The sequence below is a fragment of the Scyliorhinus torazame genome, chromosome 2 (genome assembly GCF_047496885.1).
Source record: "Scyliorhinus torazame isolate Kashiwa2021f chromosome 2, sScyTor2.1, whole genome shotgun sequence".
Taxonomy (NCBI): Eukaryota; Metazoa; Chordata; class Chondrichthyes; order Carcharhiniformes; family Scyliorhinidae; genus Scyliorhinus; species Scyliorhinus torazame.
This window is the reverse complement of record NC_092708.1, coordinates 165011627-165026857: the sequence shown is the minus strand read 5'-3', so window position 1 is coordinate 165026857 and position 15231 is coordinate 165011627. Positions and strand designations below refer to the sequence as shown.

General features: G+C 44.4%; 1 protein-coding gene across 1 annotated transcript in view; it reads right to left on the bottom strand.

Annotated features, from left to right (window-relative positions):
* Positions 1 to 11984, bottom strand: part of kcnh3 (potassium voltage-gated channel, subfamily H (eag-related), member 3) — a 1447071-nt gene extending 1435087 nt beyond the window's left edge. The window contains exon 1 of the mRNA XM_072479207.1: positions 11574 to 11984. Coding sequence (XP_072335308.1) covers positions 11574 to 11649 — 76 coding nt within the window. The 5' untranslated portion in view covers positions 11650 to 11984. The remainder of the gene's footprint in view (positions 1 to 11573) is intronic.
* Positions 11985 to 15231: the final 3247 nt, after the last annotated feature.

Genomic DNA, 15231 nt, shown 5'->3' with positions numbered 1-15231 from the left:
ATTTATTGTCACGTACACCAAGGTACAGTGAAAAGTATTGTTCTGGGTGCAGTCCATGCACAAAAAAACATTAAAAGGTTGCTGCGGTTATAATAGATGCAGGAAGAGGATTTGTGGGGGAGAGTTCTCAGAGAGTCGCCACGCTCCAGCACCATCTGGGGTTAGTTGGGTTGTCAAGTTTAGTTTGGGGTAGTCGGGTTGGGATGGTAGTCAGGTAGTTGTATGGAGGTCAAGTGGGTTGGGTCAAGGAGTAGTCGGGTACTGAGAGGGAAGTCTGAGAATAGTCAAGTCAGTTCGGCGGGGGTAATCAGGTCAGGGGTTAGTCGGGTGGTATTCAGATCAGGTCCAGGGAATCATCGGGTAGGGCTTAGTCGGGTAGGACATAGTCAGGTAGGGCTAAATGGTAGCTGGGTGTTTCGGAGGCAGTCAAGTGGATGGGGACAGTTGGGTGGTGGAGATAGTCCAGTTGGTTTGAGAGCTAATCGAGAGAGTAAAGGTTGTCAGGTTGAGGAGGCGAGGATGGTAGTCGAGTGGTTGTGTCAGGAGTAGTTGAGTGAGGGGGTTATCGGGTCTGGTTACTAGTCAGGTGGTCAGAAGAAGGGTTATCGGGAGGGAGGGTAGTCAGGTGATTGAGTGTTAGTGGTTAGTCGGGTGAGCTTGCAGGGGCGATTGGGCTTGGGAAGGGGGGGAATGTCGAATTATGGCGCTCAGTAGAGTGGTGGGGAAACTTTTGTAAAAGATACTGAGGGACAGGATATATGCACATTTGGTTAAAAATGGACCAGTTAGTGACAGGCAGCACGGTTTTGTATGGGATATTCATGTCTCACCAACATGATTGAGTTTTTGAAGAGATGACAAAGAAAACTGATGAGGGAAGGGCTGTATGTAGTTTATGTACATTAATAAGGCGTTTGACAAGGTCCCACATGGCAGACTGGTACAAAAACTAAAATCACTTGGGATTCGGGGTGGGCTGGCTGGATGGATACAGAACTGGCTTGGTTATAGAGACAGAAAGTAGAGGTTGAAGGGTGTTTTCTGAATGGAGATGTGTAGCTAGTGGAGTTCCGCAGGGATTTGTACTGGGACCTTTGATGATTGTAGTACATATAAATGATCTGGAGGAAATTGTGGGTGGTCTGATTAGTAAGTTTGCAGATGACACAAAGATTGGTGGAGTTGCTGATAGTGCCGAGGATTGTCAGAGGACACAACAGGATATAAATAGATTGGACACAGATTAGAGACTTGGACACAGAAATGGCAGAGGAGTTTACTCCAGACAAATGCGAGGTGATGCATTTTGGAAGATCAAATCTAGGTATGAATTATACTGTAAATGGCAGAACCTTTAGGAACATTAACATACAGAGGAATCTGGGCCACAGTTCCCTAAAAGTGGCAACACAGGTGGCCAAGGTGATTAAGAAGGCATACGGCATGCTTGTCTTCATCAGCTGGGGCATTGAGTGTAGGAGTTTGGAAATCATGTTGCAGCTATATAAAATCTTGGTTCGGCCGCATTTGGAGTATTGCGTGCAGTTCTGGTCACCACATTATCAGAAGGATGTGGAAGCTATGGAGAGAGTGCAAAGAAGGTTCACCAGGATGTTGCCTGGTCTCGAGGGTGTTGGCTATGAGAACAGGTTGAATAAACTAGAATTGTTTTCACTGGAAAAACGGAGGCTGAAGGGAGACCAGTTAGAGGTCTTCAAAATTATGAGAGGCATAGACAGGGTGGATAGTTAGAGTCTTTTTCCAAGGGTGGAAGTTTCAATTAGAAGGGGGCGCAGGTTCAAGGTGAGAGGGGGAAAGTTTAAGGGAGATGTATGGGTAGGAGTTCACGCAGAGAGTGATGGGTACCTGGAACTTGGAGGGCCGCAGGACCTGTTCCTGTACTGTATTTTTTTTTGTTCTTTGTTCTTATGTTGGATAATGTGTGTGTCAGATTTGGTATTAATCAGCATACCTTTTCCAGGGTAAGTATGTTGCAAGAGGATATAGTGGAAGCAGGCACATGAGCAACATTTATGAGGCACTAGGATGGATACATGAATAGGGAGTAAATAGAGGGATATGGACCGAGTAAGGGCAGAAGATTGTTTTTTTTAGTTAGGGCATCATAATAATAATCTTTATTGTCACAAGTAGGCTTATATTAACACTGCAATGAATTTACTGTGAAAATCGCCTAGTCGCCACATTCCAGTGCCTGTTTGGGTACACAGAGGGAGATAAGCACAGGCTTGGAGGGCCGCAGGACCTGTTCCTGTACTGTAGTCAACATAAGAACAAAGAAAAATAATGTGTGTGCCAGATCTGGTATTAATCAGCATACCTTTTCCAGGCAATTGTCATCTATCTGGCCCAATCTCTGACTCTGTTATGATGTGGAGATGCCGATGTTGAGTTTAGTGTCAGAGACTTTTGTGGAGGAAATCAGCCCATCTGAAGTCTATACTTCATGGACAATTTGAACATGTGTGCATCAGGACGTCTACAGAGTCCTGACGTACCACTCCCAACTTAGGATCCAGACACCAAAATACTTAGGCCACGTTGTCTCTGGCTGGGAGGGTGCAAACGGTGATGATGACGGTCCTCCCGAGATTCCTATTTGTATTTCAGTGTCTCCCCATCTTTATTCCGCGGTCCTTTTTTAAGCGGGTCAACAGAGTGATCACGGGCTTCGTCTGGGCGGGCAAGACCCCGCGAGTGAGGAAGGTAACGCTTGAGCGGAGTCGGGCAGAGAGTGGGCTGGCGCTGCCAAATTTTGGCAACTATTACTGGGCGGCTAATATAGCCATGATCAGGATATGGGTGGTGGGGGAGGGGTCGGCATGGGTGAATATGGAGGCGGCTTCATGTAAGGGCACCAGTTTGGGGGCGTTAGCAACTGCACCTCTGCCGTTCCTCCCGGCATGGTACTCCACCAATCCAGTGGTGGTGGCGGCCCGGAGAGTTTGGGGCCAGTGGAGGCGGCATGTGGGAGCAGTGGGAGCATCGATCTGGACCTCAATCTGTGATAATCACCTGTTTGCCCCGGGAAGTATGGACAGGGGTGTCCGGTTATGGCAGAGAGCGGGGATTGAGAGGATGGAGGATATGTTCATAGAGGGGAGTTTTCAGAGTATGAGGGCGTTGGAGGAAAAGTTTGGGTTGACGAGGGGAGACAAATTCAGGTATCTGCAGGTACGGGACTTCCTTCATAAACAGGTGTCAACCTTCCCGCTCCTACCGCTAAGGGGGATTCAGGACAGGGTAGTTTCCAGAGGGTGGGTAGGAGAACGGAGCGTCTCGGTCATTTATAAGGAGCTTATGGGGTCGGAGGAGATGCAGACCGAGGAGCTGGAGCGCAAGTGGGAGGAGGAGCTGGGAGGTGAGATAGAGGATGGTCTATGGGCAGACGCGTTGAGTAGAGTCAACACATTTGCAACATGAGCCAGGCTCAGTCTGATACAATTTAAGGTTGTTCACCGGGCTCACTTGACAGTGGCCCGGATGAGCAGATTCTCTGGAGTGGAGGACAGGTGCACAAAATGTGCTGGAGGACCGGCGAACCATGTCCACATGTTTTGGACATGTCCAAATTTTGGGGATTTTGGCAGGGTTTTGTGGACGTCATGTCCACGGTGTTAAAAACAAGGGCGGCGCTGAGTCCACAGGTGCCGATTTTCGGGGTGTCAGAAGACCCGGGAGTCCGGGAGGAGAAAGAGGCAGACGTTCTGGCCTTTGCTTCCCTGGTAGCCCGGAGACGGATACTATTAGCATGGAGGGACTCAAAGCCCCCGAAGTCGGAGACCTGGCTATCGGACATGGCTAGCTTTCTCTGTTTAGAGAAAATCAAGTTCGCCTTGAGAGGGTCACTGTTAGGGTTCGCCCGGAGGTGGCAACCGTTCGTCGACTTCTTTGCGGGAAAATAATCGTCAGCTGACCGGGGGGGGAAGGGGGGGGGGGGGGGGAAGGGGGGGGAAGGGGGAGTAGTTTAGATTAGAGTAGGGTGTCAATAAGGGTGGGACCTGTTCGAGAGGTAAAAACTATGTTTATGGTTTCATGTATATTGTTTATTTTGTTGTTGTCACTATACCAAAAATACCTCAATAATTAAAAAAAAAAATTTTTTTTTAAGTATCTGAGTTACAATACATGTTCCTCATCACAAAAAGTATTAATACTGTACCATCATTCATTTTATTGGAGGGACAGACTAGCTGTATTGTCAGGAAGTATGCCAGTGTACAATTTCATTGGATTAGATTTTGCCAGTCTGAGGGAGCTCAACACACAGAACATAGGAGCAGGAGTAGGCCATTTGGCCCTTCGAGCCTGCTCTGCCATTCAATGTGATCATGGCAGATCTATTATCTCAATGCCATACTACCGCACTCTCCCTTGTGGCCTTTATTGACTGGTGCCCAACCTGACTGGAAGCCAAGTCGAACAAGTCAAGCTGGTCTCTGGATGGGAACTGATCAATGACACAAGTTCTAATGTACAATTGTTTTTTTTAAATTTAGAGTACCCAATTATTTTTTTCTCATTAAGGGGCAATTTAGCGTGGCCAATCCACCTACCCTGCACATCTTTGGGTTGTGGGGGTGAAATCCATGCAGACATGGGTAGAATGTGCAAACTCCACACTGACAGTGACCTGGGGCCGGGATCGAACACAGGTCCTCAGCGCCGTCGGCAGTAGTGCGAACCATTGTGCCACCGTGCTGCGCCAGGTACAATTGTTTTTTTGATTAATTCTTAATTACAGCCTTAATATGTCCTTATTACTCCACAGTGAAAGTGGGAATCCTGCCTTCCGAATGCTCCAGTACTTTCTGACCCATTCGCACCCGGTGGGTCAGGTAAGTAAAAATCCAGGCCAAAGTGAGGAAGGAAAAATTGGATTATGAGGGAAGGAGAAATACAAGAAACAAAGGAAAAGTAGAGAATTTTTTTTTAAATGAAATGTTTTAAAATTTAAAATTATTCATAAAACTGAAGAAATGAAACTCCACACTTATAATTATTCATTTTCTAGATGAGAGGTTGATTGACAGCAATTAACAATTATCTCATCATTAAAAAAGGTAGTTATCTTTATTTTCAATTGCCAGATTAAGCTTTCTGTAGCATGTTAAATAGGCAATATCTGGGGCTGTTTAGCACAGGGCTAAATCATTGGCTTTGAAAGCAGACCAAGGCAGGCCAGCAGCACGGTTCAATTCCCGTACCAGCCTCCCCAAACCGGTGCTGGAATGTGGCGACTTGGGGCTTTTCATAGTAACTTTATTTGAAGCCGACTTGTGATAATAAGCGATATTCATTTCAATACATATGAATATGCAGAATGTTTTGAAAATCATCAGGTGTTAACTGTGTGGTCCCTTTTTCACAAAGCTAATGACAGAGTGGTGAAAATCAACCAGCAACTTGTGGCAATTTTCAATTCATGGAGTATTTCATCCTTGGCGTAATTTACTGGTCAAGTTGTGAATTAATAAAAGCAGGCGTCATTTAGATGCCCTAATCTTTAATTTAAGCAAAATCTGCCTCAATGTCAAATGCCAAGTTCATACTTAGTTCTTAAACTGCTCCTATCTGAGATGAGTGATCCACAGTTATTAATATTAGGTTGCCCGTGGCAAATACTCATCCATAAAGGTGACTATGAGCCCAGATTTGGATTTAGAATTGACTTTTCAGCTTCATAACCAATGGAATCTCATGAAACCGAAAATGAAATCTGTAGTTGTATTTTGGGAATCCTCATGTTTCTGAGAAACCGAACATCCCACTATCAGAAACATGTCTATATTTTGCCTTTCACATTCAACTTAAAAGGCACAACTCCCACACTGTTAATTGCTCAGACAATTCCCACACTCTGTAGTTATATTTCTGTCAACAAACTGATAAATGTTTTGTCAATGTACGTTCACAGTTGATTCACAAAAATTGTCAAACTACCACCATTTGTGCTCAGGCAAGTGCTTATTTATTCAATATAAAGAATCCTTTTGCTATTCTGGACACAATTTGTATTGGTTTGATCAATATATGATTCATAGTCTAACATCATAATATTTCAAAATTCCATTTGATTTTTTCTGATACTGAATTTTACACTGCATGTGAAACCAAATAAAAAGTCACACACTAACTACAACACAAAATCAAAGCAAATGATTCTTATCCTACACATCGAATTCAGTCTCAGTTTTCTGATTTCATTGCTTTACGATCTTAAACAGAAAGCAGGAAAGCATCATGTCATTGAATATGTAGAGTACGAAACAAATAATAAAGACACTGAAGCCTTTAATGCATAGTAAAGTTTTTGAATATCTCCATTGCCAAGTCCAATAAAACTGATGGGGAATTGGCTAAATTGAACAGCCACCAAAACAGACACAGGGATTACTCTGTGATTAACCCATTCCCACTGATTTCAAAGCAGTATGTCACCTTCCTTCTTTCTGTGCATTTGAATGATCTCTGCATCCAGCAAGCGTTAACTGCACCATTCATTGGCTGAACGCATCAGCAGGGGGCCAACAGTGCCTCTTATATGAAGCCGATACCACTTAAAGAGGAGGCACATTGTAGCTGAAGCAAGTACTGGAGTCGTGGTTGAAGAGCATATGACCTGGGAAACAGTGAAAAATGTAACAACGGGGAGGGAGAGCTCTTAGGTTTTCAGAGATGCACTTGAGGACTTGGTGGAGGAGCTGAAAAGGAAAAATATATGCCTTGTATCTGGAGGGGGGTGGAGGAGGCCCTCGTAAAACATGGTCAAAGGGCAGTGGGAGCAGATCACAAAGAATTTCAATGACAGGAGCCAAACTCTGGACCTGGATGCAGTGAAACATGAAATTTAGGGACCTCACCCAGAGAGTGGTGGAGGCAAGGTCAATTACACTTCCTTCTCACTTGCAGAACAAGGTGGCAGAACCAGAGGCAACAGGAGCTAACCAGAAAAGGACAAATGCACCCATACTGTATATATCCTAACACCTATGGAGGAGATGGTCTGGGCCATTAGTGGAAGGCAATTGCTGAGATCATAGCCTGCAGCAAGGCTACACATATGAAGATGAGACCATTGTATCTAATCCACCTTCCCCCATGCTACCTCCCCCCCCCATCAGGCATTCTCTTCTGATTTAGAATCCACAGATGGTGGAACCAAGCATATGTTACCTCCCCTGCTTCATGCACCAGCACCTCACCCTGTGTTTTTTCCCTTTCAGATATCCAAGAGGTGTAACCTGGTCAGGCAGTGCAGGAACGACAAGAAGTGATAATGACACAGCACTGTCAATTGATTTCACACTCACACGTCCTAGCTCAGGTACCAACATTTTGTGTATCTTAAGAGCATTAAAATAAAATGAATTAAAATGAGATCTGCATGTGGTGAGGCACACAGTACAAGTGGGTTGCAGTCAGGACAAGGGAGAAGTTTGCACCAAGGGTGAGGTTACACACTGGTTCTGCTACAGACAACGCAGAATCAGGAATTCAATGAGACAGCCTACAAAAGAATGTGAATTAACTGCACAACAAAATGTTTGGTGAATAGAGAAGCATGCCAGAAAGCCTGTGGTCAACATCAAGTAATATGGAGGGGTCCAGCACTAATGTGGCATTGAGCTTTGCACAGATCCAGGAGTCCACTCCTCCGGTGTGTAAATAGTAGCCAACTCCAATCACACATCGATGAAGTGCCTGGTGGCTGATATCATATTTATATTGCAGCACAAAATAGCAGCCACCCAATGTTTGGATACTGCAGTGAGAACACACATTGCTCTCACTGCTCTCCTTCAAGCTCAACTTCCTCCTTTACAAACTCAGACTGCTGCCAGCATAGCTGAGGATCATAGTGTGCATCGACTGGCAGTGACATCATGGAGTGCAAATTTGCTGTCCTTTCTGAAAGGCATCAATTATCTGCCCATCACTGCCACTCCACGAACACCCCTGTCGGCAGCTAGACCAGACTACTGTTGGCCATGTAGAGACAGTGCAGTTTGCAACCATTTCTTCTAAGTCCAGAGCTGGTCAAGATTGACCGGTGAGGTCACCTGCACTCCCCTCCATTGAAAGTCAGCTACTTCCCACCAGCCTTGCTGCTTTCATTGGAGCAGTTCTGCCGGGAGCACCAGGACAGGCAAAGGCACATGATAGACAGGCCGTAATGGAATTCCTAAAGGTGATGCATGAATGTAAATGGAATGGTTGTATTTGAGATTTGGTTTGAAATGTGTATTTATTTTTGTGATTGTAATTTTTGCATTGTGGCCAAGTGGATGCTGTGATAGTCAGTGACAGAGACAGAGGGAAGGGAAGGGTTGAGGCTTCTGGTAAATGGGAGTTTCTATTACTGGTATTGCACACAGATGAGTCCTTCATGGATAGATGGCCATAGAGGAGCTGTCTAGATTGCCTCCTCTCTTCCACCTCATGCTTCTGCTACTTAATTGTTTGCTGTATAGCTGGTGGCATATTCAGTTTCCTTGTGACAATAAGGATGTGGAGCGTACAGCAAACAGGCACAAATATTTGGCACCCATTGTGCAGAGAACTGCAGGGCTCCTCCAGAATGGTCTAGAAAGTGGATTGTTGTTTCAGCATGCTGATGGCCTGTTCTGTAACATTGTGTGTGACAGTAAGACTCTCATTGTATGCATGCTACATTTGCATGTATGGGTTGCCCACTGGAGTGAGCAGCCAAATCATCAGCAGATAGCCTGTTTCCAAAGCAGCCAACCTTAGCAACAGCAAACTTCCACAGATTGAAGACATTGTGGCTACTGCCAAGATTCCTGGAATTGTCCTGCATGATTTACCAGACACCAGCTGGATGTTGAGGGAGTGGAATCCTTTTCATCTCCGGTATAAGGTAGAGTTGGCATACAGCACCAATAAAGTGTTATGCATGCAGTGACTGGCACCCTGCAATATGGGAAAGGCTGCAATCCTCACTAAGCTTTGTGATTCACATTTTTCTCTAGTAGGAAATATCAAATGTAGTAAGTTGTCAAAAGAGAGTCTTGGTAACCTGCCTTAAACAACAAACAGAAAACTGTGAAACATTATAAATATCTCCAGATTGAGCCTGAAAGGAACAAAACACAAATATTCATTCTATGGTCACCTCCGCAGCCTCCACATTACAGTTCTTGGCCTGGTCTGAGGCCACTGAGAGCTCTCCTGTTTCTCTCTCTTCCAGGAGCCTGTTCTGCCTTTTGCAGTCCGTGTTAATTTCCAGATCATGCTGTATTCCAAGGGTAATGCCTACTAGTATCTGAAGCCAACTAGTTTGTGCAGAACCTTGAAGTCACCTAAAACTACTCAGTCCCTGTAGACGTTTGCAATTTCAAACAACTACAGAAAGCGCCAACACTTGTAGCATCATAATAGCAGCCCAAATCAATCAATCAATAACCAATCTGCAAGCAGTTGATGATTATTTTATATAGCGCAGGTGGGGAGGGAGGTCCTTCTTGCTACTGAATGCATGTGCAGCTGTGCAAGTTTACAAGAGGGCAGTAGCTGGTGTGGTCAGCTCCAAAATGACACTGCTGGCGTTAAATCAGCGTTGCACACTGATTAATGTTGTGGTCTGCCTATTTCCAGTGGGCATTATTGCATGCATGCTCACACCTTTAACTAATAAAGCCGTAATTAGACTAATCTCATTCCACAAGTTTGACTCCTTTGGTTAACCAAATATACTTAAATCAACAAATTGAGGGGTAAAATAAAATGTCAGAGTACATTGAATCTTAAAGGCAACTTAAAATATCAAAACAAAATGTAATTTAAGGGGTCAATAAAACACGTCAGTCCCTGCGGTGCCCACTGGGCACGGATGGCCACAATGGTACCGAAAGACACTGTTGTGCTCCCTTTCCAGGGACACCCGGCAACGAACAAGGCCGCAGAAGAGGGGCAAACAGTCGGGACCCCCCCCCGGAGGGGCAAACAGTCGGGACCCCCCCCCCCCCCAACCCATCATCCCCTCTCCTCGACCGCCCACTGTCTGGACCTATTAATGACGACCGAACAAGTGTATGTGTGCACGGGCACCACCAAATGCCATTCTGAATCGATAACACACGCTTTAAAAAATAGGTGGTGCTAACCAGCCGACATTGGTCTCCCGGCCCCCTCGATTTACCGCCAGCCACACTAGGTATTGTTTTGCGCTGTTGTGTGTCCGTAATATCCAGATTTCTTCCACGTTAAGTATCCATCATTCACGACAACTGTTGCAGCAGACTGTGGAATACAAACAATCCTAGTGCGCCCACTTTCGATTGTATTTGACTATACTGTAGCAGATACAAGTTGCTTCTCTGAGAGAATGGACCTTACAAGGACTCCCTTCACACTTAAGAAAAGCGTCGTATCTCATATTCGCATAAGTGATATGCACACCCGAAATGTCTAAAAGGACGATGCCAACGAGCGAGCGATTTCCACATCTTTCATTGAACGATGTTTTTGGGGATTTTTAGTCGGGTTCCTGTAACATATTCACAACTATCTGAAGCCCATGTCTGGCACGCTGATCGTTACGATCACGGAGCACCAACGTTTAAAGTACTCGTTCTTATAGCACTTTACTCCAAAGAGAATTTAGATAATCGGACAATTGTTTGAAGTATGTTGTTTTTCATATGGAATGTGTAACCTGCAAACTGCAGTTATTCATTTTTAAACTGTTCAAACTTGTCAGGCTGCGTCATTGCTCAGAATTGAAGTAGACGAAAGGGCCAGCATAAATCAGGGATTCTGCCTTTCCTTCTCGTGCTTGGGGAAAAGCAAAAGCAGCTTTCTTGCTGGTTGTTTTGGAATTACCCTATCGTCTCTGACCATGGTACTGAAACCAGGAGACTCTCAGAACAGCGGTTGCAAAGGAAAATCTAACATTTGGGATTGTAACTGTTACACATTAAACACGACTAAAAGAGGAAAAGGGCTAGATGATTTCAACGGCTCCCAGTTCTCAGCCAAGTGGTGGCATTGGTGGCTGTCGGAGGGCATCGAGTTCGGTCGCTCTGGGAGATTCGGGAGGTCTGCAGACTCCAATGTACCAGTCTTACCTTATTATAAACGGGTCGTATTACAGCACTGTGCGATGTCAGGTCACAGCTGGTCAATTACCACATAACAAATAGCAGTTACCAACACATTTTCTTTTTCAGTTGCAGGCGGTGTAATAGACTGAACATTGTAATTACGATGCCAGACACCCTCTATGTCTTTTGGCTGCAGGGATGGTGTATATTCGGGTTACGATTTCACTAAGTTGGAGTGAAAGCAAGCTACTACAACTAGACACTGACTGTGCTTTTAGAGTCTGCTCCATCTGGTTATATGGAAATCGCGGAGCTGGCAAACAAAGTTTTACTTTGAAAATAAAAATCCTAGGATGTCTTCAATTAAATATTAAGCTTCTACAACTGCGTTCGGAAACATCCCTTCCCTCCTCCCACACCAAAACCCACCCCATTCCTGCACAAAACATTATTTACGACCTACATTTATGCAGTTCAAACACTTACGAGTTCCGTCGAATCGTGTTGCAATTGTATCCAAAAAGGTGTTCTGAGGCGCAAGCAACCCTTTCATGACAGGCATCTTTTCTTGTGCTGACAATAACAGCCGTAGCCATTAAAAGGGATTAAACAGTAGGGAAATAACATATATGTAAGTATATAAACATATATATCAAGGAATCAGCCCCAGGCACCCGAGCACTTGTGTTGACTCGCACACTTTGGCCAAGCAGAAGTGATCATTGCTTCTTTAGACGAATTTACCCACGAAATCCGAAAACTTGATCACAAGTTAAGCCAACCGCTTACTCGAGCTTCTTTGTAATGCCGGTCGAGTAAAGGATTCGAGGTATGACCGTGTGATGCTACAGTCTGCGCCTTGTTTCGCTTCTCTTCTGCTAGCCGGAGCAGCGAAAAACTGCTTCCAACGCGCCTGCTTTGTCCAAGCAGATGTCGTGTCACATGAGTAGCAGGGGTTCAGGATGATGGGGAGGATCCTCGGGCCAGCAGCCGTTCCCAGGTAACATCAATACACAGGGACTGCCACTCCAGCAGGGCGAACCTTAAAATGTGCAAAAGTACCTCATCTCATGTCAACTAGTACCAACCCCAGATGTCATTTTAAAATGCTGTTATCAGTGTTAATCATTTGATATTTGTCATTATGCTTTTTTATCTTGTGCAGACACCCCATTTCATTTTTGAATGTAATACATATTTATAAACCCATTTATTGTATGGATATATTGGTGGGAGATATAGGATTGTATGGATATTTTGACATTGGAAGCCAATGAAATGTGACACATGAGTACCTCAGTATCGGAGAGCAGTGTCTGATTTACATTCCGGTCAATGATATTTCTACTTACACTTTTCTCTGTTATTCCATTCTCACGAGATGACTAAGCATTCTGAACAGTTATTAAATAAGTAGAGGGCTGATTGCGAAATAACAGTCAATAACAACGTACTTGAATTTAGAATAACAGGATTATGCTTCACCTCAAAATGTCAGCACATTAATATGTTCTTAATATCAATATGCTACATATCATTAGTTTCAGAAGTTCTGTCTCTATATGTGAGCTCAAGGCTAGTTTTAAAATAAAGTATCCTCATAAGTAAAGGAATATGAAATATACAATCGTACATAATTTCTTAACTAATCACGGAGCTTTGCCCAAATATCTCACCAAGAAGCAGAAATGTCTTATTAAATAGTTGGATGCTCCCTCCTGGCGATCTTGCTTTAAGGAGACCGACATTTATAATAAACGTGAAAGAGCAGCAAGGTAGCTAATAGTTATTGTCATGCAATTCATCACAGACTTAGTTAATACACATTGCATTACGGTGAAAGTGCTGAAGTTCTGCAATCCCGCCCTTGCCATCAATACTACTGGTACCCATGATCATTTTTGCCACATCATAAGGGGTTGGAATAATATTCCTTAGGGGTTTCTCTTTATTTTTAATGTGGCTCCATTGACACTCGTAGGCATTAATAATGTAATTGAGTCGGTAAAATAAGGAAACCAACTCAAATTGTACACTGCTTTTTATTAAAGCACTTGAAATGCATTAGCCCGATCTGGGTACTGAGGTGTTCTTGGTCACGCACACAAAGACAACGAGCGCCAATATTAAGACACGGCTAAAATATGGAACTAAATATTTTATTTAATCCATCCATGTACAACAAATAACACGTTATTAGCATTTCTAACCCCAGGTGAATAAAGGAATATTGAACATGGGCGTGGTCTCTTGCAGGGTTATCTTTGTGAGAAACCATCTCACGTCAATTTGCGGCCTGCGTCAACCTACTGTCAGAGGCATATGACAGCCACACAAACCTCTTACTTTCTTGGTTTAACTGGAGGCAATTTTAGGAACTAAACCCGTACCACATTGGTGTGAGCGGAGTCCTTTTATCGCTGTGCTATTGGCCGCTTCTCCCAATGCTACCAGAATATCCACCCCCTACCGCCACGTCTGCCCTTCCATCATGGGGAAGTTAGGTAGCTTTACAAAGATCGTCGATTGGGATTATTTTCTCACTGTAATCGGTTTCAAGATTTAGATTCTCTCGCGTTGTTATCGGAAAGGAATAAGTCAAAAGCAAAGCACTTTCAAATGTAGCAATACGTTTGATAAGGTTCCCCATGGTCGGCTCATGAAGAAAGTAAGGAGGTGTGGGATAGAGGGAAATTTGGCCAATTGGATAAGTAACTGACAGAGGGTGGTGGTGGATGGAAAATTTTCAGACTGGAGACCAGTTACCAGCGGTGTTCCACAGGGATCAGTGCTGGGTCCTCTGCTATTTGTGATTTTTATCAATGACTTGGAGGAGGGGGCTGAAGGGTAGGTCAGTAAATTTGCTGATGACACCAAGATTGGTGGAGTAGTGGATGAGGTGGAGGGCTGGTGTAGGTTGCAAAGAGACATTGATAGGATGCAGAGCTGGGCCGAGAAATGGCAGATGGAGTTTAACCCTGATAAGTGCAAGGTGATTCATTTTGGTAGAAAAAAATTGAATGCGGATTACAGGGTCAACGGCAGGGTTCTGAGGAATGTGGAGGAACAGAGAGATCTTGGGGTTCATGTCCACAGATCTCTGAAGGTTGCCACTCAAGTGGATAAGCCGTGAAGAAGGCTTATAGTGTGTTAGCGTTTATTAACAGGGGGCTTGAGTTTAAGAGCCGCGGGGTTATGCTGCAATTATACATGACCCTGGTGAGACCTCATTTGGAGTATTTTGTGCAGTTCTGGTCACCTCATTATAGGAAGGATGTGGAAGCATTGGAAAGGGTGCAAACGAGATTTACCAGGATGCTGCCAGGTTTGCAGGATAGGTGTTATGAGGAAAGGTTGAGGGAGCTAGGGCTTTTCTCTTTGGAGCGGAGGAGGATGAGAGGCGACTTAATAGAGGTTTATAAGATAATGAGGGGGATAGATAGAGTGAACGTTCAGAGACTATTTCCTCGGGTGGATGTAGCTGTTACAAGGGGGCATAACTATAAGATTCAGGGTGGGAGATATAGGAGGGATGTCCGAGGTAGGTTCTTTACTCAGAGAGTGGTTAGGGTGTGGAATGGACTGTCTGCTGTGATAGTGGAGTCGGACACTTTAGGAACTTTCAAGCGGTTATTGGATAGGCACATGGAGCACACCAGAATGACAGGGAGTGGGATAGCTTGATCTTGGTTTTGGACAATGCTCGGCACAACATCGAGGGCTGAAGGGCCTATTCTGTGCTGTACTGTTCTATGTTCTATGTTCTAATACAGGCTTCATTGTGGAGAACAGCGTCGCCCAGTATTGTGCAATTATAAGTGAACTAATGGTTCATAAAAATAGTTACCAGTTCACCCTCGAATCCAACAGCGCAGGAGTTAAGATACCTTTAATACACCAATGGATGCACTTTTCACATCTGCATTCATTTCCTAATAACCCATTGCTCACAAATTATTTTATCTGAGGGCTGTGATGACTGACGTTTTGAGTCGAACGGCCTTATTTGCTGGAGTAAAATGCTATTCGTGAGAATGAGAACGGAGGAAAGGTTCAATCAAATGCATAAACCTTGGCTTCGTGCCCAATACGAGACCACTCATCAAGCCAAGTCTGTCCAAAATTTGAAATGCCCTTGCGCATC